At 50.8% G+C, this 26,859-nt stretch overlaps 1 protein-coding gene across 2 annotated transcripts in view; it reads right to left on the bottom strand.

Moving 5' to 3' along the window:
* Col18a1 (collagen type XVIII alpha 1 chain) overlaps nt 1–26,859 on the bottom strand; it is a 61,722-nt gene that overhangs the window by 10,582 nt on the left and 24,281 nt on the right. For both annotated transcript variants that reach the window (XM_028773896.1, XM_028773895.1), the window contains exons 3-31: nt 25,064–25,150; nt 23,736–23,789; nt 21,884–22,013; nt 17,561–17,637; nt 17,092–17,277; nt 15,979–16,005; nt 14,962–15,024; nt 14,782–14,859; nt 14,481–14,534; nt 14,175–14,333; nt 13,664–13,726; nt 12,709–12,735; nt 10,770–10,901; nt 10,247–10,309; nt 9,403–9,429; nt 8,519–8,554; nt 8,086–8,157; nt 7,790–7,825; nt 7,443–7,532; nt 6,414–6,443; nt 6,258–6,284; nt 5,909–5,971; nt 5,546–5,620; nt 4,672–4,698; nt 4,401–4,454; nt 3,995–4,069; nt 2,518–2,586; nt 2,060–2,102; nt 1,475–1,537 (exon numbers count right to left, since the gene is read on the bottom strand). In XM_028773896.1, coding sequence (XP_028629729.1) covers nt 1,475–1,537; nt 2,060–2,102; nt 2,518–2,586; nt 3,995–4,069; nt 4,401–4,454; nt 4,672–4,698; nt 5,546–5,620; nt 5,909–5,971; nt 6,258–6,284; nt 6,414–6,443; nt 7,443–7,532; nt 7,790–7,825; nt 8,086–8,157; nt 8,519–8,554; nt 9,403–9,429; nt 10,247–10,309; nt 10,770–10,901; nt 12,709–12,735; nt 13,664–13,726; nt 14,175–14,333; nt 14,481–14,534; nt 14,782–14,859; nt 14,962–15,024; nt 15,979–16,005; nt 17,092–17,277; nt 17,561–17,637; nt 21,884–22,013; nt 23,736–23,789; nt 25,064–25,150 — 1,987 coding nt within the window. The remainder of the gene's footprint in view (nt 1–1,474; nt 1,538–2,059; nt 2,103–2,517; nt 2,587–3,994; nt 4,070–4,400; nt 4,455–4,671; nt 4,699–5,545; nt 5,621–5,908; nt 5,972–6,257; nt 6,285–6,413; nt 6,444–7,442; nt 7,533–7,789; nt 7,826–8,085; nt 8,158–8,518; nt 8,555–9,402; nt 9,430–10,246; nt 10,310–10,769; nt 10,902–12,708; nt 12,736–13,663; nt 13,727–14,174; nt 14,334–14,480; nt 14,535–14,781; nt 14,860–14,961; nt 15,025–15,978; nt 16,006–17,091; nt 17,278–17,560; nt 17,638–21,883; nt 22,014–23,735; nt 23,790–25,063; nt 25,151–26,859) is intronic.

Raw genomic sequence — 26,859 nt, 5'->3', positions numbered from 1 at the left:
ATCCAGCTTTCTTCTGTATTCTTGTTATTTATCTTTCGTCAAGCATCCAGCTGCACATTCTTGGTTTTGGCAAGTTCATCCGCACCCTTGACCTTAGCTAAACATCAGAGAGATGCTCCAGAGAGTCTGGCCTTATGACTGTGCAGCCTGGATTCTTCCTGCTGGGTCGGTCAGCTGTTTCCCACCTCCCAACCCTTTCTGGGACTGCTTGTCTCTCCCTGGAGGCTTGCACTGTGCACCAGGCTGCTTGATGCGCACGCTACTCTCTTTGAGAGTCATACGGTGGAATCTGTGTGAATTCTGATGTGGAACATCAGAGCCCCCCGCCCCCCGATGTTCTGAAGCACTCAGGGTTTTCTGGCTTTTCTGGTTTTCTCACCACTTCCTCCAGTTTCCTTGGGCATCTTTTGACTGTGGGAAGTACTGCAAATCTTTTCCTAGCTTTGGAAACTGAGCTGTTTTGCCCTGACTGCTGTTTTCTCTTAGACTCTCTAGTGACAAGTGTGCCAGGCTATTGCTGTATCCTTCCCTGGGGAGCTTCTACTCTTTCTGGTTTTCCACTGGCTAGCTCTGGTCCCTCACAGCTTACCCAGGTATCTCGAGGGGACATGTCCCCTAGTACTCTGAACTTTCACATCCCAAGATTTACCCAGACAACCCATTTAGGTCTGGGACATTGTACTCTCTAAGTCTTAATCCCAGCCTGGTAACTACTTCCCAGGAGGCCTTGGTACCTGTTCCTCCTTTCCCCCCACCCCTTGATTCTTTGTTCAAATGTCTATGTCTTCCTTCTAATGTCACATACTGTGAGTGCCGTTAGCGGGCAGAACTTGTGCCAGTTTGCTTTGGCCAGATCCCACTAGCACAAGCATGGTTTTGTGGGCTACGGGGAGTGACCTCAGCTTTTGTTTGTTTGCTTGGTTTGGTTTGGTTTGGCGTTTCAAGACATAGTATCTCTGTGTAGCTTTGGCTGTCCTGGAACACCCTCTGTAGACTAGGCTGGCCTTGAACTCAGAGATCCTCCTGCCTCTGCCTCCTGAGTGCTGAGATTAAAGGTGTGTGCCACCACTGCCCAGCTGAGGCTTCTTAACTCTTACCCTGCTTTCCTAGATCATCCTGGTGGAGGTTGGTCGGACCAACATGGGTGCTGGGAGGGAACACTCACTGCTCACTGGGAAAAACAGCCCTGCTTGTATCTATCGGAGAGCAGGGTCACAGGAACATCCCACTGAGCTATTCTCCCCTGCACCCCCACGCCCAGGTCCTAGCCCCAAGCTGAAAGGCTACCTGGGGTTCCTAAATTCAGCTCTAATCAAGACTTGGGGAGCTGAGAGAGTGCTTTGTCCCTCCAGAGGGTTGGACGGACAGCAACCATGATATAGTGGGTGTCTAGTACCCCAAGGGCTCTGGTTCCCAAGTACCAAGCTAGCCACACCCAACAACCCTCAGCCTGGACGGTGCGGAACATGCTTACCTGGTGGCCCAGGTGGGCCCACATCTCCTTTGTCACCCTTTGGTCCTGAAGGCCCCTGAACACCTGGAGGAAGAAACCCCAAAGCTATCAAGGAAAGCCCCTCCCACCAATGTCCCCAGCCCTGGCTATTGTGTGCATGTGGCGGGCCTCAACCAGAAAGGCTGTGAGTAGATGGGGGTGGGGGAACACAGTCAGAGTTAGAACTCATGAGAAGCCATGTTGTGTGTGAGGTGGAGGGGAACAAAGCTGTGTGTTTGGGGGAGGGGAAGCCACTGCACCATCCCCTGACTGATGAGTGAGACTGTTCTTGTACCCATTCTGAGAAATCTTGGGTGGTCGCCCCCAGCATTAGTGCCCCAAAGTTAGACTCCCTAGACAGTCACGCCAGATGTGTGCGCTGTTAGAAGTAGGGTATGGTTGTAGGCACAGCTTAGCTAAGAGGGACTCAGGGAGAAGATGCTCAGAGCTAGCAGAGTCAAGTCCCACAGTTTCCTTTTTCCTAATCAGTTTGATGTTACTATCCTGCTGCTGTTTCTTACCAGAGCCCTAAACCACCAAAGGCACTGTGTGCCCCAAAGCTCTCACCTTGCTGTCCTGGTTGTCCAGGTCGACCAGACTCCACAAATGCCTACAAAGACCAAGTGGGTTGAGGGGGAAGAGAGGATGTGTACTGAGGGTCAGCGCTCCAGAAAACAAGACTACCCAAGTCCCCTAGGCAAGAAGTCCCAAGGCTCCTCCCCAGAGACAAATCAGCATTCTTTCCACAGGAGCTCTGAAGTAAGGTCTGAAGTAATGACCTACTCTCACAGGTCACCTCTTCCCTTGCTAAGTTTAGTAAAACTGGAACACCCCCAGCACCTGAATCAGGGACCTGGGTCCTTCCAGCTTGAGACTGTCTCCAAGCCCCAGAGTTAAGATTGATCCCCTAACTGCTCATCCACTGGCCCCAGGTACAGCCTACCCAACAGACCCATCCCAGAGACGATTCCAAGGCCAGCGACTGGCGAGAGAGGCCTGTAAAGAATGAGTCTCTGGCCACTTACATTGCTGTCATAGATGGGCATCCCTGGAGGACCTGGGGGGCCGGGAGGCCCAGGGGGGCCAGGCAGTCCCTGTGGAGGGACAGAAAGCTCTGGTTAGTCAAGGTCAGAGCTAAGCCATCAGTAGACTAGGGGAGCAGACATGGGCTGAGAAGCAGTTGAATCAGAAAGCTAAATGCGTTTGATGATGTAAAAACGCATTTCTGACTCTGGTCCATGTGCCTGCCAACTCGGCCTGACTGTTTCGCACCCAGGGAGCTCTTGAGCCACACAGGGTCCCATGAGCTGTGGATAACCAAAGTCTAAGTAGTCCTTCTAGCAGAGACTGCTAGCTGCAAACTCAGAGCTGGGTTGCTCAAGAAGGCTTTGGCTTGAATAAATGAAATTTTATTTTTACTTATTTAAAGTAAGCAACAACCTAGTCTAAACTCCAACAGTCACATGCTACCGTGGAAGCCCCGAGGACCCAGGTAAGGGACAGGCATGACCAGGGCTTCTTCATCCCAGGAGGGCACCTTGCATTGTCTGCCTTCCCCAGGACAGCTGTGAACATCTGTGTACTTGCCAGTACCTCAGACTGAGGGATACACTCCTCAAAAGGACCAGTATTCAACCTGATTTTAAAAATCATAACTGATAGGCTGGAGAGATGGCTCAGTGGTTAAGAGCACGTCTGCTCGTCCAGAGGTCCTGAGTTCAATTCCCAGCAACCACATGGTGGCTCACAACCATCTGTAATAAGATCTGACACCCACTTCTGGTGTGTCTGAAGACAGTGACAGTGTACTCACATACATGAAATAAATGAATCTTTAAAAAAATCATAACTGAGGATAAAATCCAAGGGGCATTCTTTTGCATTGGAATGGACGTGACCGGTCTGTGACTCTGCGGGTCCTGCAGCTCTGAAAATTCTGCAGTTTGCTCTTGATTTTTGCATGGTGTTGGTAGACATTAGTCCACAGAGAAGACAGCTGACAAGGAAACCCACAGCAGCAATGGAGCAATCAGGAGTGCGGACTCTCTGAAGTACTTATATCTGGGTTTCCATGCCCATCTCTGCTCTGGACCAAGCAGGTAGAAGACAGGAGCCACAGGCCAGACACAATCACTTTGGGGAAGTCCCTGAGTCTCTGGGTGGCTGCGTCCAGTAGAAAGGCAAGAGACACCATCAAACGAAAAATCCTTAAGTCCCTAAGGCAGCAGACTTTTAAAAGACATAAAGCTATGTTGATGGATCCAGAGAAGGGATGTCCTATGGTCCCATCCCGTGGTTCTCTCTTCTGGTATAGGAATATGCAGATATGTTTGTGCACATGTAGTTTTGAGTGTGCCCAAATAGTATCTATGCAAGTGTGCCCGTCTGATTGTATCACCAGATACCTGAAACAGCTCAGTAAATGAACTGAGGGGCCCTGGTAGCCATGCTTGGTCCCTGGTGTTCTAAGCCACCACCCATTCACTATTACAGACCACTTACCCTCATGCTGAACCCAAGGCTGGCATCTCCAGGCTCCCCTTTCTCTCCCTTTAAGCCATTCGTTCCGGGACGACCCTGGGCAGGATAGAGTAGCAGGGCTTCTTGGACACTGGACGACCTGTACACAGCCCCGTGCTTGCCACGGTCAAGCCTTTCCAGTTCAACCCCAATCTAACTCTTGCTCCAGAAGCTAGGAGAGGCAGGCCACTGACTAGAAGGACCCAGGTCAGAGCCCCCTCTTTGCTCAGGGCCTCCTATCAGGTGTCACTGGCCACATAGGTATGATAGCTGTATCTGGGGGATGGACAGGAGGGACAGCTGTCCATTTTCTCCAAGGCCCAGCCTTCTGTAGCCCCAGATGCTCTCCACCCACTAGGTCCCACTTGTAAGGCCACCAAATCCTCACCGGCCGTCCAGGGAAGCCAATTTCACCCTTGTACCCAGGCCGTCCATAAGGACCCTGCAGAGAAAAACAAAAACAAAAACCAATGAGCTGAGGAGGGGTGGGTGGAGCCTCTTAGTGAGGAGGGAGGAGCCATCCCAGGAAAGGACCAGGACTGCCATCTCTTAGAAACTGCCTGTTGCCATCGGGTACAACCCACCCCATGGTTTTCAATGCTGTAGTTGATACAAACCCTGGTCCCTGAACTCGGTGTAACAAGAAGGGCACTACTCACCGGGGGTCCTCGAAAGCCTGGTTCTCCCTGAACAGAGAATCAGAGGTACGTTAGGCAGCTATGGCTAAGCTAGCCCGCTGCCTCCCGGAGTCCTTGCTGTACCCATGTGGATGTGTTAGGCTGGCAACCGAGGCTGATAACCACACCAGTGGGACGGGAAAGACACTAGCATTAGGGACTAGGTCCAGTTTAAGGCATAGATGGATGCTCCCTGAGTCCCTAAGGGTCGGTTCAACCTTACAAAGCATATAGCTAAGGTCACCCAGGTTATATTCAGCTCTAGAGCCTCTGAGAGCAGAGGGCTCTCTGGGCCTGGGGCATTGAGTATCGTTAGATCACCTTCTAACAACACTGTAGGCCAGTGAGAATCTATTCCTCAGAGGCACCAAGGCTGTCCAAGGCCCTTCCCCCAGTGCCTTCTGGGAAGGCCTGCAGGGGTGGGAACCCCAAATCTAATATGAGGAACAAGTCCTGGCCAGCGATGTACAGTCTTGTGCTCCATTTTCTGCAGACTCAGGTCCATAGGAAGGAGGAAGTTTAAATAGCTATTACCCAGGGGAGATGGAGGCCTGCCCATGGCGGAAGAAGATGGCGCACACTGGACCGTGGTCAGTATCACTAACCTCCCTATAGGTGACTTCAGCCAACAGTACCAAGGGATAATGCAGGTCACTGGAAGGTTTGGGAACTGTGAGAGCCTACCCAAACTGTTTCCAAGGGGCAAAGGAAGGACAGATTCAGGCTATGGAAAGCTTGGGAACCCCGTCCAGGAGAAGTCTGAGTGTGACATGATCTTGCCTCTCTATCGGAACATCCCTCCACACACCCTCGTGCTGTCTTCACAGTGTTAGGGAACCCCCAACCTGATTCTCACCTTGGCTCCCTTCTGGGCGTGACCCAGAGCTCTGCCATCAGTGCTAAGGATAGTGCCTGGCTCTCCCTTCTCACCCTGGAATGGCAAGGCAGGAAGGACAGGTCAGGGCTCACCCACTGGCCTTCAGATACCCCCAACACAGAAGCATAGTAGAGTCTTGGCCTACTATGGGGAGTTTATGACCAGAGCCCTCTGAGACAGAGTAACAGAGATGGGATATCTCAGTAGCTACAGGGCCCAGGCTGCCCCAAGAGCCGTCATCTGTGTAGACAAGATAGAATATCTTGCCTGTAGCAGGTCTGTACAGCAATAAGGCTGCACCCCGGTTCCCGAGAAATGAACAGAAGGCACCCCAGACCTTACCTTGGGCCCCGGAAGACCCTGCTCGCCTTTGGAACCAAGGTCACCCTTTGGTCCAGCAGGTCCCTGTAGTAATGACCAGATTGGAATGAGGATCTGTGACCCAATGTTCCTTAGTCCCCATAACTGCCATAGCCCTTGTCCTGTGTTTGCTCCCTGGTCATTGTGCCAGACCTTCAGAGTCCTGATCAATTACAGGTGGCAAGGAAGGGTACCACACTACACCTTCCAGACCTTGTGACTGTCCCCACCCAGGTCTACACTGCTGTCCTATGTACACCAAGAGCCTAGACCACACCCACACCCAGTGTCAGGCTGGACAGTCATGCACCTCAGAAGCAAAGCTACTTACAGGGAAGCCTGCGTACCCTGGCTTGCCCTGTGGGAAGAAGGTCACCATGAGTTTTGGGGACACACTGCTCTCCATGGTGTTCTTACCCAGCCCCTCTCCACCCTACCCCCCACCCCGACCCTCTGTGGACTTTCTTACAAGCAAGATGGCCCTTACCTCAGGTCCTGGCGTGCTCACGACAGCCCTCTGTCCCCATGTCACCAGGAAATACATATGAGAGGGGAAGAAAAGAAAGCGGCCTTTGAGTAGAAAGTCACCTGGGGTCACATTAGCCACAAGCTCAGCAAAGCTAACCCGAAGTGGAAGTTTAGAAGAAAACTGTATTTTTTAGCGGCATGCCCGGGTTCTCTCTGCAGGTACCCAGCTGACAGCTGACTCATTTCGTGAGGAGTCCCCCTTCCCGGCTTGGGGTCATTCTCCAGTCCTGTTACATACAGATCCTTCTACATATGCTCTGGTTCATCCTGTGAAGGCAGTGCCACCTACTGGAGGCCTTCTCCTATGCCTCACTGTCCTGTCACTGTCCCCTGAATAAAGAGCTGCTGCTTTTGATCTGCCCTGCTCCCATAGCCCCTGACCTTGCCCCTGCCCCTCCCCCATCACTGCAGTGCCACCTTACATTGGTGTCTGGCTCACTCCTGGAAACACCGGGCCTGGGGCATGCCCTCTAGTGACCACTCACAGCTTTGCTCCCAGGACTATATTGTGGCTATCTCAGAACTGAGGGAACAGAGATTCCAGAAGGTGAGGTAACCAGGGTCACAAGTGACAACTACAGCTGGGATTTGGGCCTAGTTAGCAGCCCAACCGTGCTCTGGCACTGTCCCGGGGAAGCCTGTTTCCCTGTATTCTCAGTTTCCCTGGGCCCTGCATCTCCTACCTAGAGACTCAGGCTTCTTGCTGCAGAGGAGATTCCAGGGCAGCAGATTGGCTCCTGGGTTCTGTGGTGAGGCTGTGAGGGACCCATTTACTCTGGGGCTAGGCCCTTTGAATATGTTGCTTCAGCCACCACAAAAGGGTAGTGGTGTAGCCTTTACAGCCAAGAAGGCCTAGAAGCTTTGGCAAGGAGAGAACCTGTAGCCAGCACAGCCTTTTCCTGAGAAGCCAGGGCCCTTCATGTCCTAGAACATCTATGGGCAGTACCTAGACTGAGGGATGAGCCCCACAGCACTCCAGGGTACTTACACCCTCATTTGACACATAGATTACAGGCCCTGGAGGTCCTGGAGGGCCAGGAAGGCCTGGCTGGCCCACTCCATCTTTTCCTGGGTTTCCCTGGAAGAGAATGGCAGAGAGATGAACATTCTGGTTACTGGCCAGGACCCCAGAGTCTACTCCTAGTCCAGGTATTAGCTTGGTAGAGAAGCTGAGAGCTATCCCTGCTGACTTAAGGATCTCTGCTCAACTCTGATATCACATGGGCAGTCAGGTGGTTTGAGCCTGGGGCTGTGGCATGATGGCGTTCCCCCACCCAGAGGCCTGGGCAGCTCAACTCTTTGTCCTCTGTGTAGCAATGCTATCAAGACACTTACCTTTTCTCCCTGGATGCCTTTTTCTCCTTTGGGCCCCTGCAGAGATAGGAAATGAGTCATTATAGACAGGACCAGACAGAACCTTCAAGGACCAGCCTACCTGAGCCTGGCTTCCAATGTAGACAGGGACTCTGTGTTTCCTAGAGCCTTGGAGACACCCAAATCCCTGACCAGACTTGGATTCACAAGGCACAGTGTTGCAGGCCAAGGACACAGATCCATGATAACTCAAAGGCCACCTTCGATGCCAGTTTTCTTCCTGAGGGCTTCTTTTCTGTACCCTCGTCCTTACTCACCGGGGACCCAGCTGCACCCTCTCTTCCTGGAAGACCAGGGATGCCCTGGGCTCCATCTGCTCCGACTTCTCCCTGGGACAGACAAATAGAAAATCCAGAGTCAGCCCTGCAGCCAGGCAGCAGAGACTCCTAGAGAGGAGATTATAGCAACCATGGATGGGTACCACCATAACCTAGGGTTCTGCTGGCTACTGGTTCACACCCTGGAGGGATAACACAGCTTTCCCTTGAAGACAGAAGATGGGGTGAAGGAAGGATGGTAACTAGGAAGGGGGAGGGGAAGAAGCTCATTTTCCCCTAATTGGTGCAGGGGTCTGTGGGTGTGCCCTACAACAAGGACTTAACCCTGGCCTGTGGGGCATGATTTCTGGTCTCTCCAGGCCCCTCTCTATGCCCAGTGGACAGTGTACCTGACCATGGGTGAAGTACCTACCTTAGCTCCAGGCAGCCCTGTCACTCCAGGATCCCCCTAAGTGAACAAAGGGTTTCATAAACTTGGGGTGTCAGCCGGCCCAACCCCAAACCAAGGTACAATCTCTTCCGCTTATCACTCAGGATTCTCGGCCCTAGCACTTGGGGCTCTCCTCCCAAGGATCCTAGAATCCTAGGTGACTAAGCTGGGACCTGGAGGCCCACACTGGTGAAAGGTACGAGATATATCCCAGCATCATGGGGGTTGGATAGTTTTCTAGATATTGTAAAAGCAGGAGGCAGGTTTTATCATTTCCACTATTAGAAACAAGTCCTCTGAAGTAACTTCTTAATGTTAAAAAAACCAGTCCAGTCCAGGCCCATCTGAAATTCCAGCCTTTGGAAATGCCCAGCCCATGTTTTGTAAATCACAGAAAAACATTCTAGAAGGAGTCCAAAGCAACAGCAGAGACCAGTTGGGACCCCCAGATAGGGATAATTCTGGTGTTCTCCACCCTTACCCCTGCCCTGGAGAGTCTGACTCAAGCCTATGGGCTATGGGGACAAGTCTGTGGACTGCTATCCCCAAGGATGACATGGGAAACTGAGAACCAAACTCCCAGATCCTCCAGGACAGACTTCAGGACACTACTGTCCCTGAAGCTGAGAACATGGCGGGGGGATGTGGGTTGGGTGTATCCCTGGGTTCTTCAAAATTCTATCATGCTTCAGATGTATGAAGCCAGGAATCTCAATTCGTGGGGTTTTTGGAAAGACAGGGTATGACTCAATGCACGGGATGGGGACAGGTGGCTATTTTTCTACCAAGCTGTTGATTGTGTTTTGCTGAAGTCCAAAAATATTAATCGGCTAGCCAGTTCTCCAAGAAAGGCCTCCCCAACTCACCTTGAGTCCTGGCAACCCTGGAGGTCCCTGTCAGAGTGCAGGAGACACATGTTAGTGACTAGTTGATTAACCCTTTCTAAACCTCACAGCTCTAGGGGGAAACGAGGTGCTTGATATACAAAAGCACTCAGCCCAGCCTTCTGTTGTAAAAGCTGTCTCCAGGGGCACGTGAACTTTAACAGAGTATTCAACTGAAAGATACATGGGGATTCTTTATGTTGTTCTTAAGACTCCGTCCACATTTGAAATTGTTTTACATAAAAGTGTATATGGAAAAAAAGTTACAAAGAGTAGCAACGGCAACAATAACTACTTTAAACTATTATCACGACAGTAGTGGCCCTGGAGACTGGAGGTCAGCCTGGTGCCCTCCAAAGCCAAGGCATACTGTGGCTCCTCAGGGAAGGGCAGCAGCCTCAGGAAGGAGTGGTATCCTGGACCGGGCCATTGAGTATGTATGTGCATGCCTGCACACAAGTGCTTTGATGTGCCCACCACTTGGGGACTTGAGCTTTTCTTTGCTAACCTAATCCAAACTATACACAGGTTAACAGAGAAATGGGAGCCCTCACACCCCACCCCCACCCCATGCCCCATTAACTCCAGTTACTCTGGCGAAATATATGCCACTTTCTAAAACTGAAGGCATGGAGGGAATCAGATAGGGAAAGGTCTATTTATTTGACACCCTCTCTCCCTTACTGGGGACAGTTTGGAGTTGGGTCTTTCTGGGATGGAGGGTACTGTAGCTCATATCCCTGAGCTGCTGTGAACTCCTTGTCCTACATGAGGCTGGACACCCCTGACCTGGGACCCTCCTCCAGCCCTGGCTCATGGGCAGTACCTGTAGCCCATCGGAGTTTCGGACTGTTGACCAGAGGGGTATTCCAGAACCTTCCATGTCATCCTGAAGGGAACGAAAAAGGGATGTTTAGTCTCTGACCTTTATTAAGAAGGAGCCTTCCTCCCCGAGGCCAGAATGGTGGAGATGAAGGTGCAGGGCTAGGGTATTGGGGATGGTTGACAGAGCTTGGGTTATATGTATGGTAATAGAACCCTGGTGGGTAGGAATCTGACTCAATCATGGGGCTCTGGTTTTTGTGTGTGCAAGAGAAAAGTGTACTGGGTACATAAGCAGGTTTTCAGCAGCTAAGTATGGAGGTATGGAGGGGCTAGGAACAGCAGCCACAGACATTGGGCATAAAGTCTGTGCCCAATCTGAGTATACTGAGGCCAACCCAGCACTGGGCCAACCCATCCAGGCATTCAGGGTTCAGAAGTGGGGGCCCAAAGACAGGGACAGTAGAAACCCACATGGTGACAAGGGCTGGGCCCCGCCTAGAGAGCCAACAGAAACCCAGACTCACGAATCCAGCAGCAAATCCTGGTCCTGGTGGCCCTGGAGGCCCAGGAGGTCCTGGGGGTCCAACTGGTCCAGGAGGTCCAGCCAAGCCAGACTTTCCAGGCATACCGATGGGCCCGAGGTCTCCTTTGCTCCCCTGCACAGACAGAAGGACAAGGTCACCAATCTTGGCCCCGGGCTTAAGCAAAACTCCAGGCAACCCCAGTGAACATGTACTAATTCCTTACAACACCTGTCAAAAATCTAAAGACCCGGCTGGGCAGTGGTGGCATACGCCTTTAATTCCAGCACTTGGGAGGCAGAGGCAGGTGGATTTCTGAGTTTGAGGCCAGCCTGGTCTACAGAGTGAGTTCCAGGACAGCCAGAACTACACAGAGAAACCCTGTCTCGAAAATCCAAAAAAAAAAAAAAATCTGAAAAGCCAGATAAAGATCACATTCCACAAGGGCATACCGACAAATCCTTGATTTAAAACGACAAGGCCAAGTGACATTCACAGGTGCACAAGCCTGACACTGCGGCTTTGGCCATAAGCCAAGATTCACAAAAAAGAAGGCCGCATACCATGGCCTGTTACCTTGGGTCCTGACTGCCTGACAGTGGGGACAGGGATAGCAAGAAGCAGGTAAGGAAAAAAAGGCCATTGGAAGGTACAGGGAGGGGGAAGCCTCAGGGTGGGTCTGTATGGGATCCTGTAGCCACAAAGTGGTTTGGGTACCATAGTCACAAGTATTACTATGACTTTATGAGTCTGAGGAACATGAGGAACAGGAACAAGCACACACATATATAAGGCTTGTCAAGGAGGCTGAGGGACCAGATCGAGGAAGCAGACAGAGGCGGGAACTTGGAGCTCGGGCAGGGAGGCCCTGCTCCAGACGGCTCTGTTCCAAGCAATCTAGCCCTGAAGTGGACCTGGTGCGTCAGCATGTCCCAGGGACCTTGCTGGTGCCAATTCACCTTCATGAGCTGAAAAAGTGAGGTTACACTGTTCCCTCCTGGGCCCTGACAGGCACACGTAACAGTAGGAAAAACGCCCTGAGCCAAGCCAGACACAAACCTTCCTATAAAAGGTCTAGCTGGGTTCAAAGATAGCCTGGCCTACGTGAGCTGCTACCTCTACTAACAAGTTCCTTTGTATGTGAAGTGCATGCCAGCATTCATGTGGGTGCAGGAGTTCCAGCTGCAAGGGAGCTATTCGGTTCCAGGGGTGTGCCCAGTACAGCTGTCAGCTCTTTAACCATCCTGTTTAACCTCAGTAAAATACTTGTCTTATTTATCCTTGAAGACCTTCTGTGTGTGTGGACCCAAGTGCATCTATCTACACATGGACAGACTGGAACACCTGAGGGCAGGCATCGCGTTGGTGCAGACACACGAGTATGGTATAAAGAAGTGTATGCGCCCGTTGACACACTCGGCCCCATCAGCCCATCTCTCTTTCATCTCCTTCTGACATGTTTGTCTACCCTCTGATACCCACGTCCTCCTGTCCTCACTGGATTTTCCTATCAGCCCCAACTCTCTGTTAGCCAGGATATCTAACAGAACACAGAGGGGTCAGTATAGCATTCCCTGTACAGCCATGGGTGGGGACGCTGGGAGTACCCCGGGGGCACTATGCTGAATTGAGCAGCTCTGATCTTGAGGTACCTGACTGAGGTACCCCGGGAGTTCCCAGGGAGCCTTCCCTTATACCTACCCACCGAGAGCTCATTTCCAAACCTGACCCTCCTGGTTCCATTGCATTAGCAGAACAGAACTGAGTGGAATCACACACACACACACACACACACACACACAAAACACTGATAGGACTGTGTCACAGTCAACACCGAAAACCGCATCCGCTGATTGGGACACCCACTGCATCCTGATGGGATACGGCGGTTCCTAGGCAGGTAGCCCCAGCCCTACCAGCAAGAAAACTGGCTTGTACATACCTTCGGTCCTGGGATGCCTACATCGCCCTATGGAAGGAAAAGGACAAGATTACAATAAAATCAGATGTGTATAGCAATTATGCTGATTCTAGTGGTTTCTGGGCCTGTTCCTACCCTCCTTCCTTTGTCAAGGATGAAACCCCTGGGGAGCTCAGCAGGGAGGGGACCACCAAAGTACAAAGCCAAAGCACCTAAGCAAGCCATCCCCAGGAATGCCTCTCAGAACCTCCTGACCATTGAGCCCTTTAGGCTTAGCTGAAAACAGACAAACTCTGTTCACAGTTGATTTTAAACAGCACTCGGTTCCCAATCTGTGGGGTCAAATGACCCTTTCACCAGGGTCGCCAAAGACCATCGGGAAACACAGATACTTACATTATGATACATAAGTTACAAAAATTACAGCTACAAAGTAGCAACGATAACTTTATGGTTGGGGTCACCACAGCATATGGAACTATAATAAAGGGTCACAGCATTTGCAAGGTCAAGATCCACTGATTTAAAAGGACCTTACACCACACAGCACTGGTGAGGGTGGGGTCTTCCTCATCAAATCCCTGGAAGTGCTGGGAGTCACCCTCCACGTAGCCTCCTCCCCTCAGCAGTGTGAGACCACCATAGATCATGGTTAGCAGAGGCTGGCCTGCCTCTGAAGACTTCTATCAATCAAACTACACTGAAACCTGAAGTAACCCTTTCTAATCCAATGAAGCGCTGACTCCGAAAAGCCGCTAGTCCTTATATAGTGTAAGAAACACAGGGAAGACCCTGACTTTAAGCTGAGCCCCGCTGGCCCCAGTACCAAAAATCTTCCTAAACTGAGGATGCAGGTTATGACCATGGTCTCATCCTACAGCAGGCATCCTCCACAGACCCCCCAAGTCTTCAGCATCCACCACCCTGTGACTACAAGTGTGTGCCAAGTGACAACCACCTGTAGGGGCTGACTTACAACACTGCCTTTCTGGCCGGCCACTCCTGGTGGGCCCTCTTTGCCTGGAAGACCTGGAGGTCCCTGGGAGGACAGAGAAACAATGATATAAGCTGGATAGCATCCATAAGGAGCAAGTAACAGCCAGACTTCCTAAGAGCCGGGATATAAACTGCTCCCCCACAAGGTGCATGCAAGGCTCAGAAGGCACCACCACAGGATCCTTTGTGTGGGTTCTTTCTTCTGAGCTGCTGATCGGCTGGAGAATCTGAAGTGGAAAGCTCGTATCCACACAGGCCCGAGTGGTTAAATGTGTGGTTCAGAGTCAGCTAATGGGCCAGCATCCCCTAGAACCACCCCAGGGTAGCCTGCCCCCATCACCCCCATCCTAAGAATAACTCAAAATGTGAACCGCCTCCACCTTGTGAAGGAGCATGGGAGTTCTGAGGTAGATCCAGCAAGGACCCTCACATGGCCACACCTCATATTCCTAGTCAAGAGGGTGCTCTGGGGCAGGGAAGGCAGAACTTACCGGGGGACCAGGAAAACCAGGGGGTCCCTCCTTCCCGGGCACACCAGGAAGGCCTGCAGGTCCTGGTGCATAGGAACTGTTGAACCCAAAGCGCCCCGGCTCACCAGGAAGTCCTGGGACACCAGGGGGTCCTGGGGGGCCAGGGAAGCCTCGTGGGCCCTGGACATGAGAGAGACAATCTATCATGGCCCTGCTGGGCAATGGTCACATCCCCAGTTAGCCTTATCCCACTCCCAAGTGTCCCCAGGGATGTCTGAGACATCACGCTGTACATGTGTCCAGTGACAGTGGTGTGTAGCCACTTACTCTGAGGCTCTCTAGGTCTCCGCTGAAACCGGATCCTTCCATATCAATGAAGGTCTGAGGGGAGGGCAAGAGAAGGCATCACAGGACACTGTCTTGAGTACCAGGGAGTACCACCCGGCTGTCCCCTAACCAACCAAAGATGCCTGAGATGGGAGGTGGGACATCATTCTTTGCCCCTCAGCCTGGCCATCATCCCAAGCATGTAGCCGGAACCCATTCTCTAGGACCAACACTATCAAGACCCAGTTCCTAAGGATGAGTACTGGGACCTAATGTGGAGGAGGCCACGGATGGAACTTACCAGCTTGTCCTGTCTGAAGGAGGGTCCTGGTGGCCCTGGAGGTCCTGGAGGTCCTCGAGGCCCAACACCAGGATCTCCCTGAAACATGAGATAGATCTGTCACGCTGAGAACGCATGGTCCCCACTTCCAGTCATGAGCTGAGACGGGAAAGAGACCACGCCCTTGACTGCAAACATTACCTTCTCACCCTTAGGGCCCACATCTCCTGGGGTCCCTGGAAAGCCTTGAGGTCCAGTGTCACCCTAAAAGACAAGGGTAGGGGCTAGGCAGAGGGAAGCATCTCTCTCCCTTCACACAATGATTCTTGAGCCCCAAATGCTCCTCATTCCAGAGCAGAGGGAAGATGGCAGCCAAGACCTTTAGGAGCCCATGATGGCCCGATAAGCCAGGAGGGGCCATGTCACCAAAGGGACCCCAGAGAAAAAGCTAGAATTTAAAAGGGACACCACTGGCTATGGAAAGTACCAACAGAGTCTTAACACAGTGTCTGGGCAATGACATGTGCTCTCTTCAGAGACATCCACTTAGTTGGTAAGGTCACTCGTGTGTGTGTGTGTGTGTGTGTGTGTGTGTGTTTATGTTTATGTGTGAATGTGTGTGTATGTGTGTTTGTGTGTATATGTTTATGTGTATGTGTCTTTGTGTGTGTGTTTGTATGTGTATTATGTGTGTGTGTTTGTGTATATGTGTGTTTGTGTGTATGTGTTTATGTATGTGTATGTGTGCATGTGTATGTATTTATGTGTGTGTATGTGTGTGTGTGTGATGCACACACTTATGTGCAAACCTGACAGACACTCTGGACTCAGGGAAACCTCCAGTTCTGCCTGAACTTGGGTTGTGTGCTTCCTCAGCCCTGACTTTTCTCAGCACAACTTTCTGTCAGGTACAAAAGAGCTCCCTGCGGCCACTCTGGCAGCATGAAAGACCCCATCTCCTCAGCACTGCACCCCCCTCTGTCTTAATACTCTGGTGTCTGGCTCTTTGCGGTGCTTCCTCCCCTCTGAGGATCTGCAAACTCTACCTCATGGTTTAACTCCCTTTAGCCACCTGTCGTTAGACATAAAGTACAGCCCAGTTGAAGCTGTCTTTCTGAGGCCTCTCTGGGAAACCATCACCCTGTGCTGTATGCAGATGGCCCATGGATCTTGTGTGAACACTATACAATGTCTGATGCAGAGAAAAAGCAGACGTACCGGTCTCCCATCTTCACCAGGGTCACCCTGTAACATGCAAGAGAAGCCGTTATGAACGGAAACGGTCCTGTTGGAACTCCCTATGACTAGACACAGAAACGCCCGCTCTCCCGCCTCTGTGGTGTAAAGCTGAGAACTGGGACAGCCATGTGCTCCTGACAGTGTAGTGATTAACACTGCATTTAAAGTTTAGACTCAGAGTGCTTGAGAGTCCAGAAAGCCTAAAATGCCTCTAATGTGTAAGTCCCTAACGGCTCTTCCCCAATGTTGAAGAGCATTCTTTCTGTTTGTTTTGTTTTGAGACAGGGTTTCTTTGTGTATCCCTAGCTATCCTGGAACTAGCTTTGTAGACTAGGCTGGCATCGAACTCATAGAGATGTGCCTGTCTCTGCTTCCTGAGTGCTGGGATAAAAGGCACACTTGTCAGCACTGCCCGGCTGAGGACTATTCTTAAATGACCGATTCTTATAAAATTTACTGTTCTAGTAAGATAACAGATCATGAATAAGGCTTGCTGCTATTTCTGCCTTTGTCATCAAACTTGCTTACTCTAATCAATGACTGGGACACCTGCAAATATATATGTTAAAAACCAGACTCTGCCTTCGAGGGCACAGAATCCATGTAATCTTGTGGTTTTTGACTTTATAAGCTTTGGACTGTTATATGTTGCCTTTAGGGAGGGCTCTCCTCTGCAGTCCTGCTGTCATGAGTATCTAGCACCAGCATTTTTTTTTTTTGTTTTATTTTGTTTTCTTTTCTTTGTTTGTTTGAGACAGGGTTTCTCTGTATAGCCCTGGCTGTCCTAGGTGGCACCAGTATTTAATGAAGCCTCTTCTTATTGAAATGTATTCGTGGTCATGGCGAATCTCTGAATGACCCCAGACCTACCGCAGACAGCACTTCTGTAATAGAGTTTAGGTTCAGGGCTGCCTTGGGCATGCCTGGCCTCCATGCTTCCATCATCTTTGAGTTCCAGTGCCCATCATCAGGAGGCAGGATGGAGTCCCACGATCCAAGGATGCTATTGCTCTGATCCCAACCAATTTTCCCACTAGCCCCAGTCAGAGACCTCAGCTCTCACCCAGATCACAAGGAGAGGCCAGTACTTACCGGTTCACCGTCCCTTCCTGGAATGCCATCCTTCCCTGGTGGCCCCTGAGGTCCTGGGGGTCCTTGTGCTCCAGGGACAGGTTGTGAGCTGGGGCTCTGTAGCCTTGGACCTGCTGGACCCTGGGGCCCAGCTGGGCCAGGTGGGCCCTGAGCACCTGGTTCTCCCTTTTGTCCTTTCAGGCCTCCCTAGGGACAAGAGAGGATGTAGGCTACAGTCTACATACCAATCCACCTCACATGGATGCTGCTACGTTCTCTGGGCATTAAATCTAAGAGAGGACTTCAGGGGGGTATGGAGGGTGGGGTTCAAGTCAGGGAGATTTGCAAGGGCAGACTGTGCAGAACACAGAGCAGCAGGCTGGAAGAGGGAGTGTGGGCCTGAGGACTTCGGGAAAAGTCAATGAGACGCATGGCAGGCACTGAGGGTTCCAGGGTGCACTGCGACAAGGTCATAGGGAGGTGACCTCACCTTTATCAAGCCACCTCCGGGGTTCTGGACACCTTCACCCCACGCACTGCTTGAATCTATGCCAGGAAGGGTCTCAGCTGGGAAGAAGGAGATGGTCCTGTCAAGCTTCCCGCAGCCCCAGACTCTAAGTTTTACTCCCAAGCCCTGTTTTCCACCCATCCATAGCCCAGGGGACCCAGACTATGGTAATGGCCACTTGTCTTCCCATCCACCAAAAGCCCCAAGGACAGGGGCCCCAAGAATGATGTAGGGGAATGGCCACCTAGCACTGGGAACAGGAGAGAAAAACGAGTCAACACAGACTCACACAGCCATTTAGAGCAAGCCCAGGGACAACTGAACTCCCACCCCCCAGAAGATTTCTGGATTGGTTTGAACACTCCACCATTAAAACCCTCTTCCACCAACCATGCAACTTGAATAACAGAAAACCAGCAGAAATTTTGAGGGATGAGCCCCAGAGGCTTGCCTAGATCTCACCATCCACACTGTGCCTCTGATACATAAAGGCACACACACATACACACACGCACGCATGCACGCACGCACGCAGAACTGTCTGGACATTTGTGGAACTTGTCGAGAACTCTGTCCTGAATACTGACCCTCACAAGACAACCACATACAGGGAGCTGAGCTCAGCCTTGATAATGGAGTTTGACCTGACAAACAGCCACACCCACATCTCCCCGACTTCTTCTCTGGGAACAGGAACCATGAAGACACCAACGCAAGATCTCCTCTTGTGTTGGTTTCATGTCATTCATGTGTGTTCAACCCACAAGTGCTACTGGAGCCAAAGTTTGGCCCAGTGGGCCCGCTGCCTGGTTTTGGACAGCCTTTGAGCTGAGAATGGTTTTTATAAATGTGTACAGACAAGAAACACTTAAAGACTTCAAAGGTCAGAGACAGAAAATGCTACAGAGATCTGGGTGAGCCAAAGCTTGAGGTGGAAGTCGGCCAATTCTACCAACCAATTATTCCCTCTGCCTCTCCTGACTCTTGGGCTTAGGAGCATATTTTCCCTGGAAGCACATGATGGGTCCTTCCTACATGCTTGAGGTGCCATCCCCTTGTGATTAGTAAGACGCTTGTGGGATGACACCTGGAGGTGGCTGCTGACACTGAAAATATTCATTGTCAACATGTCATATATCTTCTGGGGACCAAGAGAAGGCTCTAATCCTTGAGCACTATTTAGAAGCATCTAGTGGACCTTGGCTAGGGCACAGAGCCCCCATCTTGAGTTACAACTGATGCTTGCACAGCTATTTCTGTGTGAGCTCAGTGCCTCACAGGATTGAAGATCTGCAGTGGCAACTGAGAGTGGCCAAACCTATGAGTCACACAAACAGCGTGCTCGGGACCCTTCCTCATTCTCGGGGTTCTGGGGGATGCCGCTCCTAGCCCATGACGCTGAGATCGTTCTCTGGGGGGGAGGGGCATGTTGATGGTCTTGCCCACACCCTGTCTGTCATAGGCTTCCTTAGTGAAGAGTAAGCCAGACACCTGATCAGGGTGACTCCACTCCCCACTTCCCACCCGCACCCCCCACCCCTGCAACTTCCATCTGCCAAAGTCAAACCTGCCCCAACTGAAGGAGCCAACTACCAAGTCTGACCACAAGAGGGCAGCATGGACTCTCCCTGCAGCTGCAAGGCTTTCCTAGAACTTCAGGTTCCACAGACCAGAAAACAGTGCCTCAGGGGTATTTAAAACTATACAAACATTGCTAAGAGAAATCAAACAAGACCCAAACAAAAGGCAATAATGGGTCTCAAGAGTCATTACCAAGACGGCAAGACTGCCAAGTCTGTCCCCCATCAAAACTCCGGCAGGTTTTTTTCTTTCTTCTCTTGTGGATGTGTGAATGGCAACGACTACAGTCCATAATTCAGGCAACCATAGAGACACTACCCGCCCTCCATAACTGCAAGGCAAAGAGCAGACTGGAGGGCTGAGCTACCGGATGAGGTTGGGGTTAAAACAGACAGTGAGATCCATGGCTCAGAGACAAGGGCAAAGATTCGCAGTTCAGAGAGACAGAAGGGGATGGACGGGTGTGGCATTCTGCAGCGCAGTGTAGAGCCCAGAAATAGACTCGAGTGGGGGAGGCTGACGCTCCCCATCTCAGAGTCAGCTCAGCAGGGAAAGGGTTTTTATTTTTTAAACAGTGACAGAGCCAAGTGGGGAAACGGTTTTTTATAGAATTAAAAAATAGGTCTTTGGATCCCCTTGGGCAGAGTCTTAGCTGATAGCAGGAGTGAGATCTTTAAATTTCAGCAAAAATTCGAAAAAGTTTTTCTATTCTAAAGATGCTGTTAAGAAAAAGAAGGTGGGCCGGGCAGTGGTGGCGCATGCCTTTAATCCCAGCACTTGGGAGGCAGAGGCAGGCGGATTTCTGAGTTTGAGGCCAGCCTGGTCTACAGAGTGAGTTCCAGGACAGCCAGGGCTACACAGAGAAACCCTGTCTCAAAAAACAAAAAAAAGGAAAGAAAACGAAGGTTGCACCTCACATCTGTAAGCCTCTCATTTGAGAGGCTGAGACAGGAGGGTCACAGGTTCAAGACCAGCTTGACACACACACTCACACATACACATATGCATAGAGATATCTCTATATAAATATAGATATTATATCTATATTTAGAATATATAGATAGATAGATAGATAGATAGAGATATTTATGCCACACACACTCATCCCCAGAGAGAAGGGTAGCAAGGGATTGGGGGGGAGGGAACACAAGGCAGGCCACCTCCCATTAGTGACACAGTGATGTCTAAGGACCATCAAAGGTGAGGTACAGAGACACACACACACACACACACACACACAGGGATGAGTGGCAAACAGACAAACCACCTAATGAGACAGAAACCCCAGAATAACTTTTCTCTGAAATCACCTCAAACGGGACATACCATATATGCCCATCGCTAGGTAAATGGGCAAATACATGTAGTCTGTCCACACTGTGGATAATAACAGGTCAACCACGGACCGGCTATTAAACGGATGTTTTTTATAAAAGGGACACAGTGCAAAGCAAGTCCAGATGCTACGTACTGTGTCCCCCTCACACCATACACACATATGCACAGTTCTGGGAGAAGCCATATATGGTGACAGAAGCCAGAGGGGTGGAGTGGGAGTGGGGCTGCCCATGGAAACCTGGCAGAGTAGGGGTCATGTTCTCTTGTCTTCCCTGGGATCCCAGAACACAGGAAGATGGGCGTGAAGCCAGAGCTCACCTCAAGGTCCCATGGGCCCACACAGCAAGACCCCACCCATGAGCCAGAAAGTCACTACTTTTCAGCCTTGCTTGACTTATGCATTAACAAATGTAGGTAGCCTTAGCTGGTGACCCTGTATCTCAGATCTTTGAGTCCTTGAGCCCTGACAGCATCAGGAAGAGCCATAGCCTGTTCTCTCCAGAGTCCTGGAAGCCCCGGCGACTCCCAGAGGCCCAGTTATAGGCTCCACTGTACTTCAATTCCATAGAGCTGTGTGGTGGAACGAGATGTTTACGATGTTACCCAGCATATGCTGGTACCCAGTAACACAGAGACTATCCCAACACACACACAATTCACATTTGACACGTCTCAAGCCTCCATCCCTGTCTCCCGCAGGCCAGGGGCCCTGTGCAGGTCTCCCAGACAGCGGCTTCCACGGGAGACATGTCCGACCCTATATGCTGACCCATGGCACGGTCTGGACTAAGAACATATTTTTTTCTCTTTCATCATCCCTCCCTTGGATCAGTTCACACTCTCCCAGAAAACTGATGAAGCAGGAAATGCCACCTCTGGGAAGGTTCTTCTACATGACAGACAAAGGCAATACAGGCCAAGATCTGACAAAGGATGTGTCACAGTTGCCTGATTCAGAACTCTCCTGGGGCCGAGCCAGGAGCCTGCCTGAACAGGACCTTCTTAGAAGGCAGAAAAATTGCAGATGGGGACAGTTCTGGCTCTGAAATAGCTCTCATCCAACACACATGCATACCTGCACGCATATACACGCACATGCATACACATGCACACACAGGCACATGCACCCATGCATGCATGCATGAATACACATGCACATGCATACACACATACTACAGCACACATGCATATGTACACATATGCATACACACATGTGCATACACTATGCACTCATACACGAATGCATATGCACACACGCATGCATGCACACATACTACAGCATGTATGGATATACACACAGACATACATACATGTGCACATACATACACACATATACACACACACACTGCACACTACACACACACAGCATATCTCAAAAAGTTTTACCTCCTATAGAATCTACGGTGGCTTCTTCCTCCGTTTCTTCTGTTCGAGAATCTTCTGTGGTGCTGCCCCCACCCAGGGGCGGGGAAGTGACAGGAGGTGGCTGGGGTAGCCCGGGTAGTAGAGACACATCCTATAAGGAGAGCAGGACACTTGGCTCTGTTATTCGGTAGTATGGCTATCCCGTCCATGGATGAGCTGGCCATTCTGTCTGGCTTTGGGGTTTACTTATGAAATGGACTGTTTTGTAGGCTTTTCAGGAAGATAAGGAAAACCATCACTCCAGTTGGCATCCATTTCTAGGGAGGTATATGCTACAGGTTTTCAATAGCCTGCAGGTTGGTGTCATATACCACAAGAGTCCTTAATTGCCAAAGGACTAAGAACAAAGTGCCTCCCCCTTGGTCTAGTCCAGAGACTTCCTATGGTTGGAAAACACCAGAGATGGCTCAGGTGAGGTCCTCTGGTGTCACTGAAGGGTATATAGAGCAGATATGTCCTCTCTGAGACTTCCTCCTCAGCCCTAGTCTAAGCACTGGCCCAGCACTGACTTCTTATGGTTCACATGGAGGAGACTGGTCTACCCTGCAGACCCTCTACCATGGGCCCAGTTTCAAATAATACCTGGTGCCCCATATCAACATGGCCTACATCTCCGATGATTTCCTATCAGTACCTGTGTGGTCTGGGTAGATGGGCCCTGGAGAGTATCCTGGCTAAGGTAGTGCTGTAGGGCGTGAACAAGGCCTTCCCCAGACACTCTTGATGTGGTAATGACAGGTCATCCCCAGGCATCACAGACCTGGGTGGGAATGGGACACCAGAGGTCCATGGCTTTAATCCCCCAAAGGGAAGCTTCCACACGGACCCCCAGATTGGCCAAGCCCCTCCCAGTTGCCTGTGACAACAGGGCCGGGCTCCTAGCTGGGGTGGTCAGGTCACAAGAAAGGATGAGTTATGAATGTTCAAGCTAGTTATGTTCAAGTAGCCTCTGGTCTACAGAGAAGGCTGTGCTGGTCTGGCATGACACTCATTCATAGGTCTATCTGTACTTCCAACATCTGCCATGCCCAGGGTACCCTGTGTAGAGGCAGTAGTTTGTAAATCCAACCCACAGCTGTAAGGACGGCTTATGGCCATCAAGAGATGCAGAAGCTACTGGACCTTGAATAGGAACATAATCATGCCACTATCTTCATGGGTCATGTCCCAGAACTCTGTTGGACAACAGAATGTAGTCCAAGATGGCTGTATCCCCTGTCCCTAGGACCTGCCTGTCCCTACCCAAATGTACCCATATCAAGGAGTCCTCAACACCTCTTCTGGGGATGGAGGTAGGGACCACTCCCCACCCATGAGTCACTCAGCATCCTGTAGTCTTCCTGGCGCTGACACCCAAGGTCCACCTTAAAGACAGACTCTGCACTATAGATGCTGGGGTCATAGAGAGGCCCAGGAGGTTCACTCAAACATCCTTTCCATATCGGGAGTCCCTCTGGGTTCTCTGGACCCTGGACTAGAAAGAGCATGCAATGTGGCTGTCCAGAATCTTCCCGACAAGGCCACTTGTCTTGTCCTCATGTTAGACACAAACCAGATATGTTCTCATAGCAACCAACAGCAGCAACAGAAATGCTGAGTCATCTCTGCTGAGAAAGCTCTCTTTAGAGTTTGCTCAGGGCAAGAGACATCAGAGCCAGAGGGGAACACAAGGCCAACCTCAGACTGGTGAGCATGCAGCTGCATGACAGAGGGACAGCTGGGATACCATATATACCAGTACACTATGCACAGACTATGCCCCTCTGCTGTCTGAACCAGGGGATGGATGCCCTGGCCACATAGAGCAACTTACCTCCCTGTGTGATGTGCTGCTTTCTTCAAAGCCACTTCCAAAATCTCCAGATGCCTACAGGGTGGGAGAGAAATAAAGAAGTTAAGACCAGAGGCACAATGACAGGGCATCAACTAGACAGCAAACAAGACACCTGCTGGGTCAAAACCAGCCAGACTCGTTGCCCAGGCTAGTCAGAAGGTTGTAGATCAGGCCTGTGCACGCCTGTCATGTGTCATAGTTGTTCTGTCCTCTGATGCCATCCTCAGGGGATAGGCAAGGTGGGTGAGCAGGTACACTAAACAGCCACAGTCCAGGCTGACACTGAAGAAGCACACATGGAGAGTAGGTGCTTCCCAATCATGTCCCCCCTCATCACTTGCCTGGACCAGCTACCTTCATCCGTTCCCTTCCCGGGAGCCTCCAGGAGCTCTGGGGAGGCCAGGGACCAACCTTCCCTCCTACCAAGGTATGTAACTTAATATAAACCCAGAGGCCAAATACTACCTTGGCCCATAGAACCTGTAGTGAAATCCCAATGTCAAGGTAACCCAGGTGGGATAGACACACAGACACGGGGCATGGGCAGCGTGTGTGCATGCTTAGTGGGTGGCACACTCAGGTGTGAGCATCCACGAGAGACTCGTATTTGGTACCAGATAGAAACCAATTACGTTTCTGATTTCTCTTCCTGGAAAAAGTAACAGGAGGAAAAAGCAGACACAATCAACTGCTCACAGCCAAACACAGCCAGGATCTGCCTGCAAGAACTAGTGATCGGGGATGTTGTGGTGTGTTACCTCTGCTGGGACATCCCCCCACCCCCAATCCCATCCTCTGGCAACAGATGGATGGTTTCCTTGGATGTTACAATATTGTATACACACACACACAGACAGCAGGGGGCACCCCAGAGACACAGTATATCCAGACCACACTGCATGCACCCCACACATTCAAGAGACACACAGCATACAGAAAACGAACACACCAGCAACACACAAGAGAGACACGCATAGCACACTTACAAAAGATATGAGTCACACAGAGCCAAAACACAGAGTATAGGTAACAGCACACACATATACACACACACACACACACATATGCGCGTGCACGAGCGCGCACACACACACGCACACAAAAGACAAACATACATAGCACACGAACAACAAACAGACAAAACCACATAGACAAAGAGGGCATCAAAGACGGAAAGTTAAGGCAGGGGATGGTATTTGGAGACACAGGTTCCTGAAACCCCACCGTTATCTTCTGGCTTTTCCCAGCATATCACTTGAGAACCGTTGCTGACAGTGGGGAGACCCACCACCACCACAGACACTCACCCGGTCTTCATCATCATCATCTTCGTCCAGACAGTGCACTGGGCTCACCCGGGGGGTACTTCGTACTTTCAGCTCTGAGATCATCCCCTAGACAAAGGCAGATGATCACTGATTTGAAATGAAATGTCCCTCAAATGGATCAGGTGTTTGGCCCCTCGGCTGCCAGCTGGTAGCACTGTTTGGGAAGGTTGTGGAACCTTTAAGAGGCGGAGCCTCACTAAAGGAACTGGGTTCCTGAGAGACCTTGACATTTTAAAGTCTTCCCATACTTCCTGTCCCCTCTCTGCTTCGGGGCTGCAAAGTGACCAGCTCCAACAAACTTTCCCTCCGGCACCAACTGTCTCCTCTCAAACTGCAAGCCAAAATAAACGCTGGTCTCCCTTTTGTAAGTGGTTTCTGGTCAGATATCTGGTCACAAAAACAGGGAGAGAAACTAAGACCCTGCAACTCCGGAGGCGGGTGCTCACCAGAGCCTCTGACTCATGTTGGCTACCAGCCTAGCCTGGATTTTACCAAGGAATCTCCCTTTTGTCAGTAAGACTAAGGAGCAGGCTCTCAACTGGCTTTCGAGTTGTGGCCAAACCAAGTTTCTGGGCCAAACCAAGGGAGGCCATGAGGATCAGAGACATCTCACGACAATCGTGGCCCCTCACCTCACACTTGGTGTCTGGATCGCTGGCTCTCAGGCAGGCTCCAGGGTGTCGGTCTGACAGCACTCTGAATGCTTCCCAACTGGTTATGTTTGAGTTCATGCACACTTCCCTGTGTTTGCATTTTTACGTTGATTATATTCTGCTACGCTCGCTAATTTCAGTTTACTAAGTAGAGAGGGCACTTCCTCGATTCCAAAATGACTTGCTTAATCACTGTCATAGAGAGGCCCGAGTGGAAGTGCACAGCCCCTCTGGCTTTTCAGTCGGCTTATGTGAACAACAATGCCTTACAGACAGTAAAGGAGAATGTGGCGGTCCTAACGAAACTGAAATCTGAATCTCATACCAGTTTTCACACATTACAACATGACTTGGATTATTCCAGCCATTCGAGAAATGTAGCCATCATTCTAACTTTGGAGTCTTTGCTCTAGGTAGCAGGTGATGGCTGGCCCGTGCTTGTTGACAGTCTGTTGTCTCAAATTCAGGTGCTTTCTGATCCTCAATCATACCTCCCTGTTCCCAAGGAACATGTGACAACTAACAGCCCCACCTCTGTCCCCAGCTGGGTCCTGGCCTATGGCCTCCTCTATCTCCCCTTATCTCAATGTTCAGCTCAGTCTGGCTTTTCTGGTAAATATCCTCTAACACCACACATGGGGTTGAAGACACTCTGGGCTAGGTCTACCCCACACCCTATGTTCCACAACTCTTCCCAGTATTGAGGACAGCAAAGTCTCTCAAAATCAGTCTCTCTCTCTCTCTTTCTCTCTCTCTCTCTGTCTCTCTCTGTGTATACATGTATGCATGTGTGCTTGCATAACTATCACACATGTGACACTTATGTGTACATACTCACGTATATACACAGTTTGGCTTACTTACGGTAGGTGAAGGAGCTAGATACCTATGTACCCAGGTAAGCAAGAGAGAGGTGGGCTTCAGGAAAGCCCTGCACCCTACAAACACTCTGACCTGGTCATTTCCAGCCAGAGCAAGGAAGGCCTTCTTCACTGGCCATGAGCAAGCATGAATACAAAGAGTAATTTCATGGCACCCAAGTGCATACATGAAAATCACACCCGCAGCCACCCAGCAGGCCAGGTGCATACCTGGGAGTCACACCTGCAGCCACCCAGCAGG

Source organism: Grammomys surdaster, unplaced genomic scaffold, assembly GCF_004785775.1.
Source record: "Grammomys surdaster isolate TR1022 unplaced genomic scaffold, NIH_TR_1.0 237, whole genome shotgun sequence".
NCBI lineage: Eukaryota > Metazoa > Chordata > Mammalia > Rodentia > Muridae > Grammomys > Grammomys surdaster.
The sequence above is the reverse complement of the archived record's forward strand: the minus strand, read 5'-3'. Positions and strand labels throughout refer to the sequence as shown.